Raw genomic sequence first — 20545 nt, 5'->3', positions numbered from 1 at the left:
ATTAACTGTTTAATAATTGTAAAAAAAGTCGCCAAAGATTGAGAAAAGATGGACAGGTTCATAAGTGCTTGCGTAACTGCTTTGTGAATCTGGCCTCTGGGTTCGTAAGTGCTTGAGTAACTGCTTTGTGAATCTGGCCTCCAGGTTAAATGCTTGCGTAAATGCTTCGTGAATCTGGCCCCAGGTTTGTAAGTGTCTGCGTAAGTGCTTTGTGAATCTGGCCCCCAGGTTTGTAAGTGTCTGCGTAAGTGCTTTGTGAATCTGGCCCCCAGGTTTGTAAGTGTCTGCGTAAGTGCTTTGTGAATCTGGCCCCCAGGTTAAGTGCTTGCGTAAGTGCTTCGTGAATCTGGCCCCACGATTATTATGCTCTCACACGTTTGTCCCAAAATGCTCCTCTACTCACCACTTCCCCTTTCTCATACCCCCTATAAGTACATGTGGCATTTACCGACATCATTGAGGATTGGAGGCACTGTTTATCTCTACCATCTTTAGTGCCTTTATCTTCATCACTGTTTATCTCTCTCTCGCTCTACCGTCCACTTGGGGTGGACGGTGGAGCGACGGTCTCGCTTCATGCAGGCCGGCGTTCAATCCCCGACCGTCCACAAGTGATTGGGCACCATTCCTTACCCTTCGTCCCATCCCAAATCCTTATCCTGACCCCTTCCGAATGCTATAAAGTCGAAACGGCTTGGCACGTTCCCATTTTTTTTTTTTTAAATTCTGTTAATTTTGCAGAGATCGACGGGCAAGGAAGTCACGCTCCAAGACACGCTCCAAATCTCGGTCACATTCGCGACTGCGATCCAAGTCCAAGTCCAGGTCCAAGTCCAGGTCCAAGTCCAGATCGAAGTCCAGATCCAAGACCAGGTCCAAGACCAGATCTAAGTCCAGGTCCAAGTCCAGGTCCAAATCCAGGTCCAAATCACAGTCGCGCTCCCAGTCAAAGGAAAAATCGAAATCAAGGTATGATTTGGATTTGCTGTTTATATAGTATAGTACAGTTTGTATGTGTGTGTGTAATTACCTAAGTGTAGTTACAGGATGAGAGCTATGTTCGTGGTGTCCTGTCTTCCCAGTACTCTTTGTCATATAACGCTTTGAAACTTCTGACGGTTTTGGCCTCCACCACCTGTGTGTGTGCGTGCGTGCGTGCGTGCGTGCGTGCGTGTGTGTGTGTGTGTGTGTGTGTAATTACCTAAGAGTAGTTACAGGATGAGAGCTACGCTCGTGGTGTCCCGTCTTCCCAGCACTCTTTGTCATATAACGCTTTGAAACTACTGACGGTCTTGGCCTCCACCACCTTCTCACTTAACTTGTTCCAACCGTCTACCACTCTATTTGCGAAGGTGAATTTTCTTATATTTCTTCGGCATCTGTGTTTAGCTAGTTTAAATCTATGACCTCTTGTTCTTGAAGTTCCAGGTCTCAGGAAGTCTTCCCTGTCGATTTTATCAAGTCCTGTTACTATTTTGTACGTAGTGATCATATCACCTCTTTTTCTTCTGTCTTCTAGTTTTGGCATATTTAATGCTTCTAACCTCTCCTCGTAGCTCTTGCCCTTCAGTTCTGGGAGCCACTTAGTAGCATGTCTTTGCACCTTTTCCAGTTTGTTGATGTGCTTCTTAAGATATGGGCACCACACAACAGCTGCATATTCTAGCTTTGGCCTAACAAAAGTCATGAACAATTTCTTTAGTATATCGCCATCCATGTATTTAAATGCAATTCTGAAGTTAGAAAGCGTGGCATAGGCTCCTCGCACAATATTCTTTATGTGGTCCTCAGGTGATAGTTTTCTATCTAGAACCACTCCTAGATCTCTTTCTTTATCAGAATTCTTTAAAGATTTCTCACAATATATAGGTTGTATGGGGTCTATGTTCTCCTATTCCACATTCCATAACATGACATTTATTAACATTAAATTCCATTTGCCAAGTGGTGCTCCATATACTTATTTTGTCCAGGTCTTCTTGAAGGGCATGACAGTCATCTAAATTTCTTATCCTTCCTATTATCTTAGCATCATCAGCAAACATGTTCATATAATTCTGTATACCAACTGGTAGATCATTTATGTACACAATAAACATCACTGGTGCAAGAACTGAGCCCTGTGGTACTCCACTTGTGACATTTCTCCATTCCGATACATTGCCTCTGATTACTGCCCTCATTTTTCTATCAGTCAGAAAATTTTTCATCCATGATAGAAGCTTACCTGTCACCCCTCCAATATTTTCCAGTGTGTGTGTGTGTGTGTGTGTGTGTGTAATTACCTAAGTGTAGTCACAGGAAGAGAGCTATGTTCGTGGTGTCTCGTCTTCCCAGTACTCTTTGTCATATAACGCTTTGAAACTACTGACGGTTTTGGCCTCTGTCACCTTACAGTAACACACACAAGGCCTCCTACACAGTAAAATAACAACGTAATGGAGTGAACGATATGGAAGAAAATGCAGAATTCAACCAGTGAAGAGCAGAGGTGCCATAGGCACAATCAGAGAACACTGTATAAACATCAGAGGTCGGCGGTTGTTCAACATCCTCCCAGCGAACATAAGAAATATTGCCAGAACAACCGTGGACATCTTCAAGAGACAACTAGATTGTTTTCTTCAAGGAGTGCCGGACCAACCAGGCTGTGTTGGGTATGTGGGCCTGCGGGTGGCTCCAAGCACCAGCCTGGTGGACCAAACTCTCACAAGTCAAGCCTGGCCTCGGGCTAGGCTTGGGCAGTAGAAGAACTCCCAGAACCCCATCAACCAGGTATATGTGGGCCTGCGGGCCGCTCCAAGCAACAGCCTGGTGGACCAAACTCTCACAAGTCAAGCCTGACCTCGGGCCGGGCTTGGGCAGTAGAACAACTCCCAGAACCCCATCAACCAGGTATATGTGGGCCTGCGGGCCGCTCCAAGCAACAGCCTGGTGGACCAAACTCTCACAAGTCAAGCCTGGCCTCGGGCCGGGCTTGTGCAGTAGAACAACTCCCAGAACCCCATCAACCAGGTATATGTGGGCCTGCGGGCCGCTCCAAGCAACAGCCTGGTGGACCAAACTCTCACAAGTCAAGCCTGGCCTCGGGCCGGGCTTGGGCAGTAGAACAACTCCCAGAACCCCATCAATCAGGTATATGTGGGCCTGCGGGCCGCTCCAAGCAACAGCCTGGTGGACCAAACTCTCACAAGTCAAGCCTGGCCTTGGGGAGTAGAACAACTCCCAGAACCCCATCAACCAGGTATATGTGGGCCTGCGGGCCGCTCCAAGCAACAGCCTGGTGGACCAAACTCTCACAAGTCAAGCCTGGCCTTGGGGAGTAGAACAACTCCCAGAACCCCATCAACCAGGTATATGTGGGCCTGCGGGCCGCTCCAAGCACCAGCCTGGTGGACCAAACTCTCACAAGTCGAGCCTGGCCTCGGGCCGAGCTTGTGCAGTAGAAGAACTCCCAGAACCCCATCAAGCAGGTACCTTCGTTCTTAGCTTGTTGCAACTCTCTACCACTCTGTTTGCAAAAGAAAATCTAATGTTTTTTCAGCACATTTGTTTCCTCTAGCCTCTTCTCGTAACTCTCGTTTTTCTGTTCTAGAAGTCAGGGGAGCCGGTCGGCCGAGTGGACAGCACGCTGGACTTGTGGTTCCGGGTTCGATCCCAGGTGCCGGCGAGAAACAATGGGCAGAGTTTCTTTCACCCTATGCTCCTGTTACCTAGCAGTAAAATTGGTACCTGGGTGTTAGTCAGCTGTCACGGGCTGCTTCCTGGGGTGGAGGCCTGGTTGTTGACCGAAAACGTTGTCGCCCCTCGCCGGCGATCCCCGCCCCAGTTCCTCGGCTGATGGGATCATGCACGGTCGTGTGGCTCCAGCTCCAGTCTTGTCTCAGTGCTGTGACTTGTTTGCAGTGCTGCTCTTACGGTGGTCGTGTGTGCTGGGAGTAGTATTCTCAGGTACTCGGGCTGCATGTGCTTAGGGTCACCTTCCCTGAGTGCCCTGTAAGTACCGCCCTAGGGGCTTGGGGTTGCCTTCCACAAGTCACCTTGGGTCTACCTCTGTTGGCTTTTCGCTGCTTGGCGTTTGGCCGCCCCGAGGGTTTGGGGGTTTTACTCCCTTGTTTGCCTTGGGGTAAGTGGTAGTTATAGCACTGGTGGAGCGCAGGGTGCTGCGTAGCTAGTTTTCACCTATGACAGCGGCCGGCTCTGTTCCCTCTGGGTACGTTGTCCACTTGTGTGGTTTTTTCTTTTATTTTTGTTTTTGCCTGGTAGGGGGGTCTTCCTTGTGTTCCCCCCCCCTTATATTAGGTTCGTTTGTGTGGTGGCACCCCCTGCTTTGCCCTCGCGAGTGGACACGTCCCGTGGGTTCAGCTTTAGCAGTTTGCTTGGTAGTTTGGGGCGCCGGTTAGCAGTACCCTGCCTGGGATAACCCTTAGCAGACCCAGTCTAGGGGCCCTGGGAACCCCCCCCCCCCCCCCCCCCCCCCGGGGGCTCTCGGGTCCGATAGTGGAGACCCTTGCGTCCCCTCTCGCTTTGTGCAAGTTGAGGGTTGCTCTGTCCCTTTGTCTCAGGGTGACTCTCCTTGTTTTTGTCTCCATCATGCTGCCTGTTGGGTCGGTGACACATTCGACCCTCGAGTCCTGCGAGCTTTGTTGCTTGTTCGTGACTCCATTCACCCAGTCTGCTGATGAATTCCCGTGGGTGCAGGCAGCTCATGCGTTGCAGGGTAGGATGTTGCAACGCGCTCTGGTTTGTCGCTTCCCCAGACGCTCCGATGCTGCTCCGCTTGTGTAGGGACCCAGACTTGGGTGGTTTTGGTCGCTTCGGCCTTGGTTCCTTCCACGCCCCCCCTTGTTTTTTCCCCTCCTGCTTCCGGCCCCTACGCATCTGCAGGCTTCGGGGTCGGGGCGGGGTAAGAGGTTCTGAGACTTGGGCAGTTTCGGGGGTTGCCCCGTCCGGGGTAGCTGCGGAGGCATTCGAGTCTGTTCCTCTGGCCGATGCTCCGGGGTTTTGACCAGTGGGCCCCCTTCTCTTTCAGCTCTCTCGGCTGCCCCGGCTTTTTCTTGTGAGGCCGGGGCTTTGGAGGTCGACTCGGCCCCGGGGCCTGGTGTAGAGGCTCCTGGGGTTGGGGAGGAGCGGCCTTGGGGACCTTGGGCTCCATTGCGCCCCGCCTGGATTTCCGTCCTTCTGAGCGGGGCTTACTGTTGCGAGGAGTGGGGTTTTCTTTCCTCCCTCTGCGTACAATTTGGGCTTGGGTTCTGCTCCTCCCTGGGTTCGGTTCCGTGTCCCTGTGGTTTCTTCGGTTCCGTCTTCCGGAGGTTTTCGGCTAACCGCATCTCTTCGCCTGCGGTGCACTTGGCCTTTGCGGCTTACCTCCTGCGTGTCCTACACGCAGGAGGTAAACGTCTGCAAATGTTTGCCTCCTTGCTACAAGGAGGCAAACGGCTACAAGGAGCCCAAACGGCTCCTTGTAGCAGTTTGGGCTCCTTGTAGCAGTTTGGGCTCCTTGTAGCAGTTTGGGCTCCTTGTAGCAGTTTGGGCTCCTTGTAGCAGTTTGGGCTCCTTGTAGCAGTTTGGGCTCCTTGTAGCAGGTTGGGCTCCTTGTAGCAGTTTGGGCTCCTTGTAGCAGTTTGGGCTCCTTGTAGCCGGTTGGGCTACTTCGCGCCTGATTGGGCTACTTCTCGCCTGGTTGGGCTACTTCGCGCCTGGTTGGGCTACTTTCTTTCGCGTCCTGCGCATGCGCCGTGGGAGTTTGTTTTGGTTCCGGCTGGTGTGCACACGTGTTCTGCTCCAATTCTCTCGGGGGCTTCGCCTCTCGTTCTTTTCTTATTTCCATCCGTGCCCCGTTGCTTTGGGGGGTGTTCTGGGGTGCCGCTGTGTGGAATTCATGAGGTTTTTCCCTGCGTTCTAGGGTGGGGAGCCTCCTTCGCTGCTCCCCTCCTCCAGCATGGGCGCACTGGCCGCCTCCGGCGGATACGGACTCGAACGCTTGCGTCATGGCCCTTCAGGGCCTATGTTCTGCAGGCGAGTTGGTGCGGTTTTGGCGTCTCCTCCGTCCTGACGCTGTTTTTGTTTTTGGGAGTAGGAATGGGTGTACATACGTACTTGAGAACGTGGACCGTATCACCCGAGATGCCTACTGCAGGGCTATTAGCCCATACTGGGCAGCTCTTGTTCTCTCCACCTGATTCCTTCCTCGGTTCACGGGTGTCTGCAGGTGGCCTCTTGTCCCTTCAGAGGCGGTTCCTGCCTGTACTCCTCCTGCCCCTCTCCTATGCTTGTCTAACCATGAGTTCGGGGCCCCGCCTCCACCTTGTTCCGCAGTGCAACGGTGGGGGTGCCTGTTTGGTAGTACGTGTTCCTGTGTCGGAGGTTTTGTGTTCGCCTCCTTGTGTTTGCAGGTTGAGTTTTGGCTCTTTGTTTCCGCCTCTCCCCTGTCGTTTGCCTGTCGGGCGGATTCTGTGCTTCTTGGGCACTCTCATCTCTGCTCTTGGGGCTGTGTATGGGGTCAGCCCATGTTGGGCTGCCTAATGTGTTCCTTTGATTGCCTGTTACACTGCACACGTTTCTTCTACTGTCCCTGTGGCTCAGTTTCGTGCTCGGTTTCCGCCTATGTCCCCTTGTGTGCCACTTGTGTACGATTTATCTATCTTCTCTGTCGCTTCCTCGGGGAGTGTGGTGACGTTTTGCTGCGGTTTTGGTACTGCAGCTGCGTGTCAGGGTTGGTTGTGGCGTTAGGTTCGGCCCTTCCGTACTCCCTCTGGGGCTCTCCTTCCTTGCCGGTCTTGCCGTGCAGGGCCTGGTTTTTCCATGTTCCTTGGTTTCACTGTCTTGTCCTCGCCTCATTGTGCTGGCTGGGGATGAGCTTGGGGTCATCATCTCGCGCCTCGCCTATCCTCCGGTTTCGGTTCAGGTTCCAGAGCCTAGTGGGCTCCCTTCCTTCGTGTTTTTCATGGCTGCCCCGGGGTTTTCTTGACGCTGGGGCTTTGAGGGGACAGCTCGGCCCCGGGGCCTGCAGGGTGGGTTCCCGGGGCTGGGGTTGGGGCTCACGTGAGAGGCCTCAGGTCCCGTTGGTCCCCGCCGGGGTGTTTCTAACCCTCTGGGGGGGACTTGCAGTTTTGTGGTGTGGGGTTTTCCGTTCCCCCTCTCCGCAAGTGCTGTGTGGGCGTCGGCCCCTCCCTGGGCTTGGTTTCCTTGTCCGTTGTACCCGTTGTTTCCGTCCTGTCGGTGGGTGCTTTTCTACGATCTTCGCCCCTTTTTTCTGGGACGGGCCTTCTTCCGTCATGTCCCCCTCTTCTTGGGGTTTCTGCATGACTTTTGGTCTCGGGTGCGACGGGGTTTTGGGGCCTTCGTCCTTTGTGTTTGCTTCTTTTTGTTCTCGAAGGTTCGGGACTGTTTTGCTCCTTCCCGTTTTCTGGTGCGTCTGTCGTCATTCGGTTGAGCTTCCCTCCGGTCCTTTCTAGGGCTTGTGGGTCCCCTTCCCAGCAGCTTCTGGGTGTTGGCCTTTTTGTTCTTTTGTGAATATCTCTTCTCTTCGCCCTGTCTCGGCGCTACTAGTTTTCCTGGGAGCGATTTTGCTCCTCCTAATGAGTCTTTTTGCTCCTGCCCTTCTGCGGAACGTTGGTGCGGGGCGGCTCCTTATGTGAGTTCCTTCCCTGTCAGCTGCACTTGTGGAGGTGGTCTTGCACACTTGTGGTGGTGGTCTAGCACACTTGTGGAGGTGGTCTAGTACACTTGTGGAGGTGGTCTTGCACACTTGTGGTGGTGGTCTAGCACACTTGTGGTGGTGGTCTAGCACACTTGTGGTGGTGGTCTAGCACACTTGTGGTGGTGGTCTTGCACACTTGTGGTGGTGGTCTAGCACACTTGTGGTGGTGGTCTAGCACACTTGTGGAGGTGGTCTTGCACACTTGTGGTGGTGGTCTAGCACACTTGTGGTGGTGGTCTAGCACACTTGTGGTGGTGGTCTAGCACACTTGTGGAGGTGGTCTAGCACACTTGTGGTGGTGGTCTTGCACACTTGTGGTGGTGGTCTAGTACACTTGTGGAGGTGGTCTTGCACACTTGTGGTGGTGGTCTAGCACACTTGTGGTGGTGGTCTAGCACACTTGTGGAGGTGGTCTAGCACACTTGTGGAGGTGGTCTAGTACACTTGTGGAGGTGGTCTTGCACACTTGTGGAGGTGGTCTAGCACACTTGTGGTGGTGGTCTTGCACACTTGTGGTGGTGGTCTAGCACACTTGTGGAGGTGGTCTAGCACACTTGTGGTGGTGGTCTAGCACACTTGTGGAGGTGGTCTAGCACACTTGTGGAGGTGGTCTTGCACACTTGTGGAGGTGGTCTAGCACACTTGTGGAGGTGGTCTAGCACACTTGTGGTGGTGGTCTTGCACACTTGTGGTGGTGGTCTAGCACACTTGTGGAGGTGGTCTAGCACACTTGTGGTGGTGGTCTTGCACACTTGTGGTGGTGGTCTAGTACACTTGTGGAGGTGGTCTTGCACACTTGTGGTGGTGGTCTAGCACACTTGTGGTGGTGGTCTAGCACACTTGTGGAGGTGGTCTAGCACACTTGTGGAGGTGGTCTAGTACACTTGTGGAGGTGGTCTTGCACACTTGTGGTGGTGGTCTAGCACACTTGTGGTGGTGGTCTAGCACACTTGTGGTGGTGGTCTAGCACACTTGTGGAGGTGGTCTAGCACACTTGTGGTGGTGGTCTTGCACACTTGTGGTGGTGGTCTAGTACACTTGTGGAGGTGGTCTTGCACACTTGTGGTGGTGGTCTTGCACACTTGTGGTGGTGGTCTAGCACGCTTGTGGAGGTGGTCTTGCACACTTGTGGTGGTGGTCTAGTACACTTGTGGAGGTGGTCTTGCACACTTGTGGAGGTGGTCTAGCACACTTGTGGAGGTGGTCTAGTACACTTGTGGAGGTGGTCTTGCACACTTGTGGAGGTGGTCTAGCACACTTGTGGTGGTGGTCTTGCACACTTGTGGTGGTGGTCTAGCACACTTGTGGAGGTGGTCTAGCACACTTGTGGTGGTGGTCTAGCACACTTGTGGAGGTGGTCTAGCACACTTGTGGAGGTGGTCTTGCACACTTGTGGAGGTGGTCTAGCACACTTGTGGAGGTGGTCTAGCACACTTGTGGTGGTGGTCTTGCACACTTGTGGTGGTGGTCTAGCACACTTGTGGAGGTGGTCTAGCACACTTGTGGTGGTGGTCTTGCACACTTGTGGTGGTGGTCTAGTACACTTGTGGAGGTGGTCTTGCACACTTGTGGTGGTGGTCTAGCACACTTGTGGTGGTGGTCTAGCACACTTGTGGAGGTGGTCTAGCACACTTGTGGAGGTGGTCTAGTACACTTGTGGAGGTGGTCTTGCACACTTGTGGTGGTGGTCTAGCACACTTGTGGTGGTGGTCTAGCACACTTGTGGTGGTGGTCTAGCACACTTGTGGAGGTGGTCTAGCACACTTGTGGTGGTGGTCTTGCACACTTGTGGTGGTGGTCTAGTACACTTGTGGAGGTGGTCTTGCACACTTGTGGTGGTGGTCTTGCACACTTGTGGTGGTGGTCTAGCACGCTTGTGGAGGTGGTCTTGCACACTTGTGGTGGTGGTCTAGTACACTTGTGGAGGTGGTCTTGCACACTTGTGGAGGTGGTCTTGCACACTTGTGGTGGTGGTCTAGCACACTTGTGGTGGTGGTCTAGCACACTTGTGGAGGTGGTCTAGCACACTTGTGGAGGTGGTCTAGTACACTTGTGGAGGTGGTCTTGCACACTTGTGGTGGTGGTCTAGCACACTTGTGGTGGTGGTCTAGCACACTTGTGGTGGTGGTCTAGCACACTTGTGGAGGTGGTCTTGCACACTTGTGGTGGTGGTCTAGCACACTTGTGGTGGTGGTCTAGCACACTTGTGGAGGTGGTCTTGCACACTTGTGGTGGTGGTCTAGCACACTTGTGGTGGTGGTCTAGCACACTTGTGGTGGTGGTCTAGCACACTTGTGGAGGTGGTCTAGCACACTTGTGGTGGTGGTCTAGCACACTTGTGGTGGTGGTCTAGCACACTTGTGGTGGTGGTCTAGCACACTTGTGGAGGTGGTCTAGCACACTTGTGGTGGTGGTCTAGCACACTTGTGGTGGTGGTCTAGCACACTTGTGGAGGTGGTCTTGCACACTTGTGGAGGTGGTCTTGCACACTTGTGGAGGTGGTCTAGTACACTTGTGGAGGTGGTCTTGCACACTTGTGGAGGTGGTCTAGCACACTTGTGGAGGTGGTCTAGCACACTTGTGGTGGTGGTCTAGCACACTTGTGGAGGTGGTCTAGCACACTTGTGGTGGTGGTCTAGCACACTTGTGGTGGTGGTCTAGCACACTTGTGGTGGTCTAGCACACTTGTGGTGGTGGTCTAGCACACTTGTGGTGGTGGTCTAGCACACTTGTGGTGGTGGTCTTGCACACTTGTGGAGGTGGTCTAGCACACTTGTGGAGGTGGTCTAGCACACTTGTGGTGGTGGTCTAGCACACTTGTGGTGGTGGTCTAGCACACTTGTGGTGGTGGTCTTGCACACTTGTGGCATTTTCGTTTTGGTCCTGCGTTTTCTTTTCCCTCCTGGGGCTGTCATAGGATTGGCTTGCGGAGGATGTAGAGGCGCTTGGGGCTGTTCCTGGGTCTGGCACCTTGGTTTCTGCTGCTAGCTTTCAGTATCGATATTCCTTCTGCGCAGTTTCGCAGGTTGTATCGTGCGTTGTTACACCTCCGGCCTGCTTATGCACTGCCTGTGTCGTCTTGGTCTTTGGACAGGGTGCTCTCCTGTTTTTCTTCGTGGTGGTTGTGGCTCCTTGGGGTCAGGTTTGCTTTGCCTCGGTTTTCTTTTTGTGTTGGCATTGGCCTCTGGGGGCTGTGTGGCAGTGCTTCTTGCTCTTCTCAGGCGCAGTGGTTTTTGGCTCCTATTGTCGTGATCATAGGTTTTCTTCGTCTGCGGCTGTTCTCCCTTTTTTCTGGCGAATGCTATACCTTGGGTTGTTGTCTCAACTTCGTGTTGTGGAGTGATTCTCCGACCGCCTCCCGGGTATGTCCCCTTGTTTTTTAGGTAGTCTTTGGTGAGGTAGCTCCGGGGAGCCGTAGGGGCTCCCCCAGAAAACCAGCGTTGAATGTAATGAAACGCCATTTTCTGGGCGAGTCCCGGAGGCTCCCCGGCACCCTCCCGCCCTCCGGTCGGCGGGTTTTTCACGGTTTTGATATCCAGCCTCAGAACTGGGGCGGGGATGGCCGGCGCGGGGGTCTGGGGCTCCCCCTTCCCCCTCCCGGGGAGGGGGAAGCTGCGCAGACATGCAGCGCGTCTCGTGTGACGCCATGCTTGTTAGTTCGTTTTCCTGGTGGAGTTCTGTCCACTCGTTTGTCGATTTTTGTTGTTAACCAGAATAGGGGTTTGTTTTGTGGCGCTTACCTTTCTGGGTGCCTGTCCCGGTCGATGGCAGATATAGAATGCTCCAAATCACATGTGCATTTCTATGGGCCATTGCTCCCCGTGCCTCTCTGGGGGGGCCAGGTTCTGGCTCGTGGTCCCCGGTAGGCCTAGAACTCCACCCACATCGACTGATGCAAAATAGTTAGGATATCCATATCAGCCATGGATAGCTCCGGGGAGCCTCCGGGACTTTCCCAGAAAATGGCGTTTCATTACATTCAACGCTGGTTTTATCATTCTATAAGAAACAAATTTGGACACAAATCTGGCTTGTTAGGCAACTCTGGCTATTAGGCAGGACATATCGAATAAATTATTTATTTTTGTAATGTATACTGTATGATTATATATAATTGAAATGTTTCTTGAAGATGTGAAAAGTATTAAATTGTTATTTACAGGTCACGTTCGCGGAGTCACGGCAGCAAGTCTCCTCCTCCCGTTAAGGACAAGTCGAGCAGTCGGTCTCGGTCTCGCACCCCAAACGTGAAGGCGGCACAAGACAATTAGAACGAACAGGATAAACGCGAAAGTTTGCTTAACAGGATGGAATACCAAGTGAAATTAGCTTTTCTGTAGTCTCGAAAGTTCTTGTATTAAAGATCATTGTTTATACATTTTCTTGGGGCAATTAATAACTAGTGTTTTATTCTTATTATTATTATGGTTAAAATATTTGATTCTAAACAACAGACCAAACGCAGTAGTTCCTTTATTTCTACCAGAATTTGATGGACGTGTCATATTACATAGTGTGTGTGTATGTGTGTGTATATATATATATCTAAGAACTCCAATTGACCCGGCCAGAATTTGAACCCATGCCGTCCAGGAACACCCCTAAGCGTAAACAGTATCGCGACCACTGCACCAGTGGTCGCGATACTGCTTACACTGTGCAGTGGTCACAGTGCCGTGTATATTTATGGGTGATCGTGGCCGGTATGGGTTCGAATCCTGGCTGGGTCAATTAGAGTTCTTAGTGATCTATGACTTGTATGTTCCTGCAGCTTTCTCTCTCTCTCTCTCTCACACGCACATACACATACACACGTGCACACACACGCACGCATACACATACATGCATACATACATTAATGACCACATTGCTGGCATTGTTGATCTTAGAGTATAATCTTTTCATGCTTCTAACTAGTGCAGTTTTGTACTCTTGGGATTAAGAAGAGCATTCAAGTTAATGAAGGCAATGAGTCACAATATCGTGGCTGAAGTATGTTGACCAGACCACACACTAGAAGGTGAAGGGGACGACGACGTCTCGGTCCGTCCTGGGACCATTCTCAAGTCGATCATTCTCGACTTGAGAATGGTCCAGGACGGACCGAAATGTCGTCGTCCCTTCACCTTCTAGTGTGTGGTCTGGTCAACAAGTTAATGAACTTCCTTGTAAAGAAACTAGTGATTAGTCAATGGTTTATTTTCTACATGATTTCGTTCCACTCTGGAACATCTTCATGTAAGCAATGAATACACAAGGTGCGATTTTTGTCTCAAAAGACACATCTCCACATCTTAGGTTGACAGATCCAGATCTTGCCAAATAGGGAGCCGGTCGGCCGAGTGGACAGCACGCTGGACTTGTGATCCTGTGGTCCCGGGTTTGATCCCAGGCGCCGGCGAGAAACAATGGGCAGAGTTTCTTTCACCCTATGCCCCTGTTACCTAGCAGTAAAATAGGTACCTGGGTGTTAGCTGTCACGGGCTGCTTCCTGGGGGTGGAGGCCTGGTCGAGGGGACACTAAAGCCCCGAAATCATCTCGAGATAACCTCAAGATAACATAGTCATCACAACTGAAGGTCTCCATGCATTTGCCAATGTTTGAGTGGCATCTTTTCCCCATTATTTACCTATTTCTTGCTTCATGTTTGATACCCCTATATTCCTTCAATTCTTCATCTCACCCCCCACACAATTTTGCTTTTCCACTTGTGTATTCATACACAAGTGCTGCATACTCTAGGACTGGTCTGACGTAAGTGGTATACAAGGTTCGGAATGATTCCTTATGAAAGTTTCTTAAGGCAGTTCTGATGTTGGCCAATCGGGCATATGTCGCTGACGATATTCTTTTGATGTGGGCCTCTGGGGGGCAGATTCGGTGTGATATCAACCTCCCAGATGGTACCTTGTGTTCGGCCTCCTCCCTTCACGTATTTTTATTACTTTACACTTACCCGAGTTGAACTTTAGTAGCCATTTTCTAGACCATTCCTCCAGTTTGTCCAGGTCATCCTGCGGTCTGTGTCTATCATCACCAGTCTTGATTCTTCTCATAATTTGTGTATCATCAGCAAACATAGGAAGGAATTAGTCTATACCCTCTGGAAGAGCATTTACATAGAGTATATCAGAAACAGGATGGGTCCAAGTACAGAGCCTTGTGGGGCTCCGCTGGTGACATAGCGCCACTCTGATGTCCCCCCCCCCCTCACAGTTGCTCACTGTTTCTTGTTGCATAGATACTCCCTTATTAACTGGTTGATGGGGTTCTGGGAGTTCTTCTACTCCCCAAGCCCGGCCCGAGGCCAGGTTAGACTTCGAGTTTGGTCCACCAGGCTGTTGCTTGGAGCGGCCCACACTGGAGCACCTTACCTTTTATTCCTGCCGGTTTCTCCAACTTTTGTAACAACCTCTTATGGGGTACTGTGTCAAAGGCTTTCTGACAGTCTAAGACAACGGTCTGCCGACCCTCCTCCTCCTTGCCTAATTTTTGTCGCCTGGTCATATAATTCTACTAAACCTGCGAGACACGATTTACTCTCCCTGAACCTGCGCTGGTGGTGTGTTAAGATGCTCCTTCGCTCCAGATGTTCTACAAGCTTTTCCATCACCTTGCATGGTGTACCAGTTAGGGAATCTGGCCTGTAGTTGCTATCATCATAGTTGCCATGTTGTTCCTATCGAACTGCATGGTGTAGTTCGATAGGAGCTACACCATGCAGTTGGTAATGTAGTTGGAACTACACCATGCAGTTGTGGAACATGTTGCTTTGTGCACAACATTTTGTTCCTGCCTGGAACATCTTGAGGTGAGATGTGGTGTTTAGCATGCATGGTAAAGTGGTTATATATATGTGGCTATAGGTAAGGTACCGGTTAGGTGAATCTAGCCATAGGGCTCGGGTGTTGCCGAATGGTACGGGTGGGGGGTTGACCAGACCACACACTAGAAGATGAAGGGACGACGACGTTTCGGTCCGTCCTGGACCATTCTCAAGTCGATTGTCTCTCTCACAATCGACTTGAGAATGGTCCCAGGACGGACCGAAACGTCGTCGTCCCTTCGTCTTCTAGTGTGTGGTGTGGTCAACATACTTCAGCCACGTTATTGTGACTCCTCGCCTGCATAGGGGGGGGGGTTTCCTCTGCTATAATGTCATCATCTGTTGGTTGGTTGGGTGGGGTCTAGGCCTCAGTGGTGGATGTACTCACCTAGTTGTGTTTGCTGGGGTTGAGCTCTGGTTCTTTGGTCCCGCCTCTCAACCGTCAATCAACTGATGTACAGATTCCTGAGCCTACTGGGCTCTGTCATATCTACACTTGAAACTGTGTATGGAGTCAGCCTCCTCCACGTCATTTCCTAGTGCATTCCATTTACTAACCACTCTGACACTGAAAAAGTTCTTTCTAATGTCTCTGTGGCTCATTTGGGAACTCAGCGTCCACCTGTGTCCCCTTGTGAGTGTGCACAAGCCGCCTTGTGCGTGTGCATAAGCCCCCTTGTGCGTGTGAGGCAAAGTCATTGTTATCTATGTTTATGTTAGGTCTTTAATTGAGGATACCTTCCAGACTATTCAATCTCCTGCCATCATTTGCAGAATCCAGTATTTCTGTGTGTTCCTTAATCATTTTTCTGGCACCCTGTGTGTAATGGAGGCCCACCTCTGGCGAGGACCACTTCGTAATTATTACGCACGTGGTTGTCTGGCGCTCCTGCTTGTAGGTGACAAGTCGACCTTCTCCAAGGTTTAGTAGGGGTCGTACCACATAGGCAGAACAAAAGTTGCCACCGTTCATGAAGGCACGTGTACTGGTATATCACGTTGGCTCTCTGGAGAGGCGGGTTTGTTCTGTTCTTCGTTATTAAGCCTGCTGTCTTTTTTCGTCTTATAATAGATTGAGTTAAAGTTTTTGGTTAGAGTCATCTGACCATAACCTCATCACCCAACTCAAAGCTGACACAAAGAAGATTGTTGCTTGCATCAAATGCCTCAACAGCAAAGTCAACAATGCTAAGAATGTGGTCACTTTCAATCAAATACAGTAAAATAAATAAATAAAATATATATATATGTGTGTGTGTGTGTGTATAATATTTTAAGAATGGCATTCACACATTAACATGCATTCACCTTCCCCCATACTTGATATCCATGTGTCTCTATGCACATAAACACACACTTTTATATGATCTAGACAAAGCCTAGAAGATGCTTACCCTTTGAGCCAAATAGTTGAGTTTTAATGCATTTCAAAACACACCCATATATATGATACATGCGTGCTTTGAAACACACACTCGTCATGTAGAATGCGCTGACATGTATCCATTCCTCACTTTCATCACCATATACGCACTCGCTCATTTTCTCGTCCCCCCATTCTCGCACACATTCTCACACAGGTAAGTGGGTTAAAAATATATATATATATCTATATATATATATATATATATATATATATATATATATATATATATATATATATATATATATATATATATATATATATATATATATATATATATATTATTAAATATGACCGAAAAAGTAAGATTAATAATTCTAACACGAATTTTCTCAATCTTTCGTACATTACGCTTCACTGTTGGAGGTAAATCAAAAATCACTTCTCCAAAATTCATTTTTATTTCTAGTCTGACGCGACACGGGCGCGTTTCGTAAAACTTATTACATTTTCAAAGACTTCACAAATACACAACTGATTAGAACTTACGTATCTCTGATTTTATATCTACATTTGAGTGAGGTGGGAGGGGTGATGTGGCATTAACACAAGACAGAACAAGAGGGGATATTAATAGGGTATTAAAAGTATCAACACAAGACAGAACAGAAACAATGGGTATTGAATAGATGTGTTTGTAGAAAGCCTATTGGTCCATATTTCTTGATGCTTCTATATTGGAGCGGAGTCTTGAGGTGGGTAGAATATAGTTGTGCAATAATTGGCTGTTGATTGCTGGTGTTGACTTCTTGATGTGTAGTGCCTCGCAAACGTCAAGCCGCCTGCTATCGCTGTATATATCGATGATTTCTGTGTTGTTTACTAGGATTTCTCTGGCGATGGTTTGGTTATGGGAAGAGACATCTTCTCTTCCCATAACCAAACCATCGCCAGAGAAATCCTAGTAAACAACACAGAAATCATCGATAGATACAGCGATAGCAGGCGGCTTGACGTTTGCGAGGCACTACACATCAAGAAGTCAACACCAGCAATCAACAGCCAATTATTGCACAACTATATTCTACCCACCTCAAGACTCCGCTCCAATATAGAAGCATCAAGAAATATGGACCAATAGGCTTTCTACAAACACTTCTATTCAATACCCATTGTTTCTGTTCTGTCTTGTGTTGATACTTTTAATACCCTATTAATATCCCCTCTTGTTCTGTCTTGTGTTAATGCCACATCACCCCTCCCACCTCACTCAAATGTAGATATAAAATCAGAGATACGTAAGTTCTAATCAGTTGTGTATTTGTGAAGTCTTTGAAAATGTAATAAGTTTTACGAAACGCGCCCGTGTCGCGTCAGACTAGAAATAAAAATGAATTTTGGAGAAGTGATTTTTGATTTACCTCCAACAGTGAAGCGTAATGTACAAAAGATTGAGAAAATTCATGTTAGAATTATTAATCTTACTTTTTCGGTCATATTTAATAATATATGTCTACAGGAAAGACTGCTACCAAAATATACTAATATATATATATATATATATGAGACCTGGTCGAAGACCGGCTCACATAGGGACGCTAAGCCCCGGAAACATCGCAAGGTACTCACCCGCCAATTTGTGCTTGCGGGCGTTGAGCTCTGGCTCTTTGGTCCCACCTCTCAACTGTCAATCAACTGGTAATTACCTAAGTGTAGTTACAGGATGAGAGCTACGCTCGTGGTGTCCCGTCTTCCCAGCACTCTTTGTCATATAACGCTTTGAAACTGGTGTACAGGTTCCAAGGCAACACACACGCTCGCATGTACGAATGAACAGTTTCCACTTTATCTCCCGTTTTTTTCTGGAATCTGCTTCCATATATATTTGTGTATATAGATAGGTAGGCATACATGCATATCCCCCATAATTTCTAGTAACACTAACACACACACCACGCACACACACACACACACACACACACACACACACACACACACACACACACACACACACACACACACACACACACACAATATAAGAAAATTCACCTTCGCAAATAGTGATAGACGGTTGGAACAAGTTAAGTGAGAAGGTGGTGGAGGCCAAGACCGTCAGTAGTTTCAAAGCGTTATATGACAAAGAGTGCTGGGAAGACGGGACACCACGAGCGTAGCTCTCATCCTGTAACTACACTTAGGTAATTACACTTAGGTAATTACACACACACACACACACCCGTTCTCACACTTTTGTATAGTCAGTATTGACTTATTAAATACGTACATATGTGACATACTAAACATACTAGTTTACCTTGAAAAGCTTCATAGAAAACACCGACCTTACCTAACCTTAGTATGTTAAGATAAGCATCTTTTTGCTTCGTAATTACAATTATTACTTAACCTATTATAGGAATAGGTTAAGTAATAATTGTAATTACGAAGTAATAAGATGCTTATCTTAACATACTAAGAAGGTTAGGTAAGGTCGGTGTTTTCTACGAAGCGTTTCAAGGTAAACTAGTATGTCACATATGCACGTATTTAATAAGTCAATATTGACTGTAAGAAAGTGCGAGAACGGGTTGCACACACACACACAGTGTTTGTTATTTTTTTGTCGTTATATTTTACTGTTATTGTAAAACACAGTCTGCGGTGTTTAGTAAGTTTTCAGTTAATGAAAAGTCAAGATTGGAAATATGTGGCGACTGTGTCGAGAAATACAAGGGTAACACTTTGTTTTGCTGCGCCGGTGTTTGACCGACGCCGATTTGTTTAGTACGACTTATTCGAAAGGCCAATTATTATTACCAATTACTTATTGTACTGTTTAGAGTCGTATGCAAATGTTGGCGGAGTTCGTAGTTTTGTGACAATTACTGTAATGCTTACTTGGGGAGGCGGTCGGCCGAGCGGACAGCACGCTGATCTTGTGATCATGTGGTCCTGGGTTCGATCCCAGGCGCCGGCGAGAAACAATGGGCAGAGTTTCTTTCACCCTATGCCCCTGTTACCTAGCAGTAAAATAGGTACCTGGGTGTTAGTCAGCTGTCACGGACTGCTTCCTGGGGGTGGAGGCCTGGTCGAGGACCGGGCCGCAGGGACACTAAAAAAAGCCCCGAAATCTTCTCAAGATAACCTCAAGATGCATATGAAAATTGAATTGGATATTAGAGTGAGCTCTGTGTAAATTTATTTTGTTTAATATGTACCTGAAATTTTTGTGGAGCAGAAGGATTTGTGTGTAGGGGAATGAGTGATTGAAGACGGGTGGCAATTTTCGGTCCCAAGATGAATTACCTTGGCGGAGAATGAATGACACCTTTCCTACAAGAACACACTAGCTATTCTGGGATGAAGCAAGGTGTAGGTTGTTATATATATATTTGTGTAATTTGTGGAATTGGGCACTTTACCGCAGTACGACATATTGTCTTGAGATCGTGTTAATTTGTAAAAATAGTGTCAGTAAAGTTTTTATCAACATTTATTGTGTAAATTACACTCACTTCCAATATTTCTTGACAGTGTTCACAAAATCACTTCAAAGGGCTCATATCCTATTTCGTTACATTGTAAAATATTTTGTCAATGATATTTGATGGTCGACCATCGATAAAGCTGTGTACATTAATCCTATACTGTACTACTATGAATTTGTCTTTTCCAAAAAATAAAAATAAATAAATAAAATTCTTTTTAAACCTTTCCTACTTTTTGTAGCTTGTATTTCTGAAACTGGTTCACAGTAAAAAATACAGTATCCGCTCTATTTAAGGACCACTTACCACCAAGTTATTGGCAGTTAAATCCAGAATGCGGTATTGAGTTTCCCGAGGCCTGCGGGCCGCTCCAAGCAACAGCCTGTTAGACCAAGTTATCACAAGTCACGACGGGCTCGGGGAGTAGAACAACTCCCGAGACCCTCCACAGGTAAGCTCCAGGAGTCCGGTGTTCGTTAAATTGGAGACCATTATTAGGTTTGTTGTGATAACTTTGCCCTCGGTAGGTCAACGGTTTTTCCTTCACAGATCTCGGTGCCTCTGTTGCAGCCAGGCACAAGAAGTCCCCTTCTCCCCTGTGGTGAGTCTCCTCTCCCTCCTCCTCGTAGGGGCCTCGTCCAACGGGGGGGCCTCGTAGCCTGGTGGATAGCGCGCAGGACTCGTAATTCTGTGGCGCGGGTTCGATTCCCGCACGAGGCAGAAACAAATGGGCAAAGTTTCTTTCACCCTGAATGCCCCTGTTACCTAGCAGTAAATAGGTACCTGGGAGTTAGTCAGCTGTCACGGGCTGCTTCCTGGGGGTGGAGGCCTGGTCAAGGACCGGGCCGCGGGGACACTAAAGCCCCGAAATCATCTCAAGATAACCTCCCCTTTGGGGAGTAGTCAGTCGGGCATTCACAGTCACAATGCACAGTCAGTCAGTCGTATTCACAGTGACAAGGCACAGTTATTCAACTAGTCACAGGCTGTCATTACCGGGAGCCGGTCGGCCGAGCGGACAGCACGCTGGAATTGTGATCCTGGGTTCGATCCCAGGCGCCGGCGAGAAACAATGGGCAGAGTTTCTTTCACCCTATGCCCCTGTTACCTAGCAGTAAAATAGGGGTACCTGGGTGTTAGTCAGCTGTCACGGGGGGTGGGCCTC

The 20545-nt window shown here is 48.9% G+C and overlaps 1 protein-coding gene across 3 annotated transcripts in view; it reads left to right on the top strand.

The window, feature by feature from the left end:
• LOC123748291 (serine/arginine-rich splicing factor 4) overlaps nt 1–14130 on the top strand; it is an 83227-nt gene extending 69097 nt beyond the window's left edge. For all 3 annotated transcript variants that reach the window (XM_069305466.1, XM_069305467.1, XM_069305468.1), the window contains exons 8-9: nt 742–969; nt 11865–14130. In XM_069305466.1, coding sequence (XP_069161567.1) covers nt 742–969; nt 11865–11973 — 337 coding nt within the window. In that variant the 3' untranslated portion in view covers nt 11974–14130. The remainder of the gene's footprint in view (nt 1–741; nt 970–11864) is intronic.
• The last annotated feature ends 6415 nt before the right edge of the window (nt 14131–20545 follow it).

This window comes from Procambarus clarkii, chromosome 55 (genome assembly GCF_040958095.1).
Source record: "Procambarus clarkii isolate CNS0578487 chromosome 55, FALCON_Pclarkii_2.0, whole genome shotgun sequence".
Taxonomy (NCBI): domain Eukaryota; kingdom Metazoa; phylum Arthropoda; class Malacostraca; order Decapoda; family Cambaridae; genus Procambarus; species Procambarus clarkii.
Note: the sequence above shows the minus strand (reverse complement) of the source record. Positions and strands in the feature narration are given on the sequence as shown.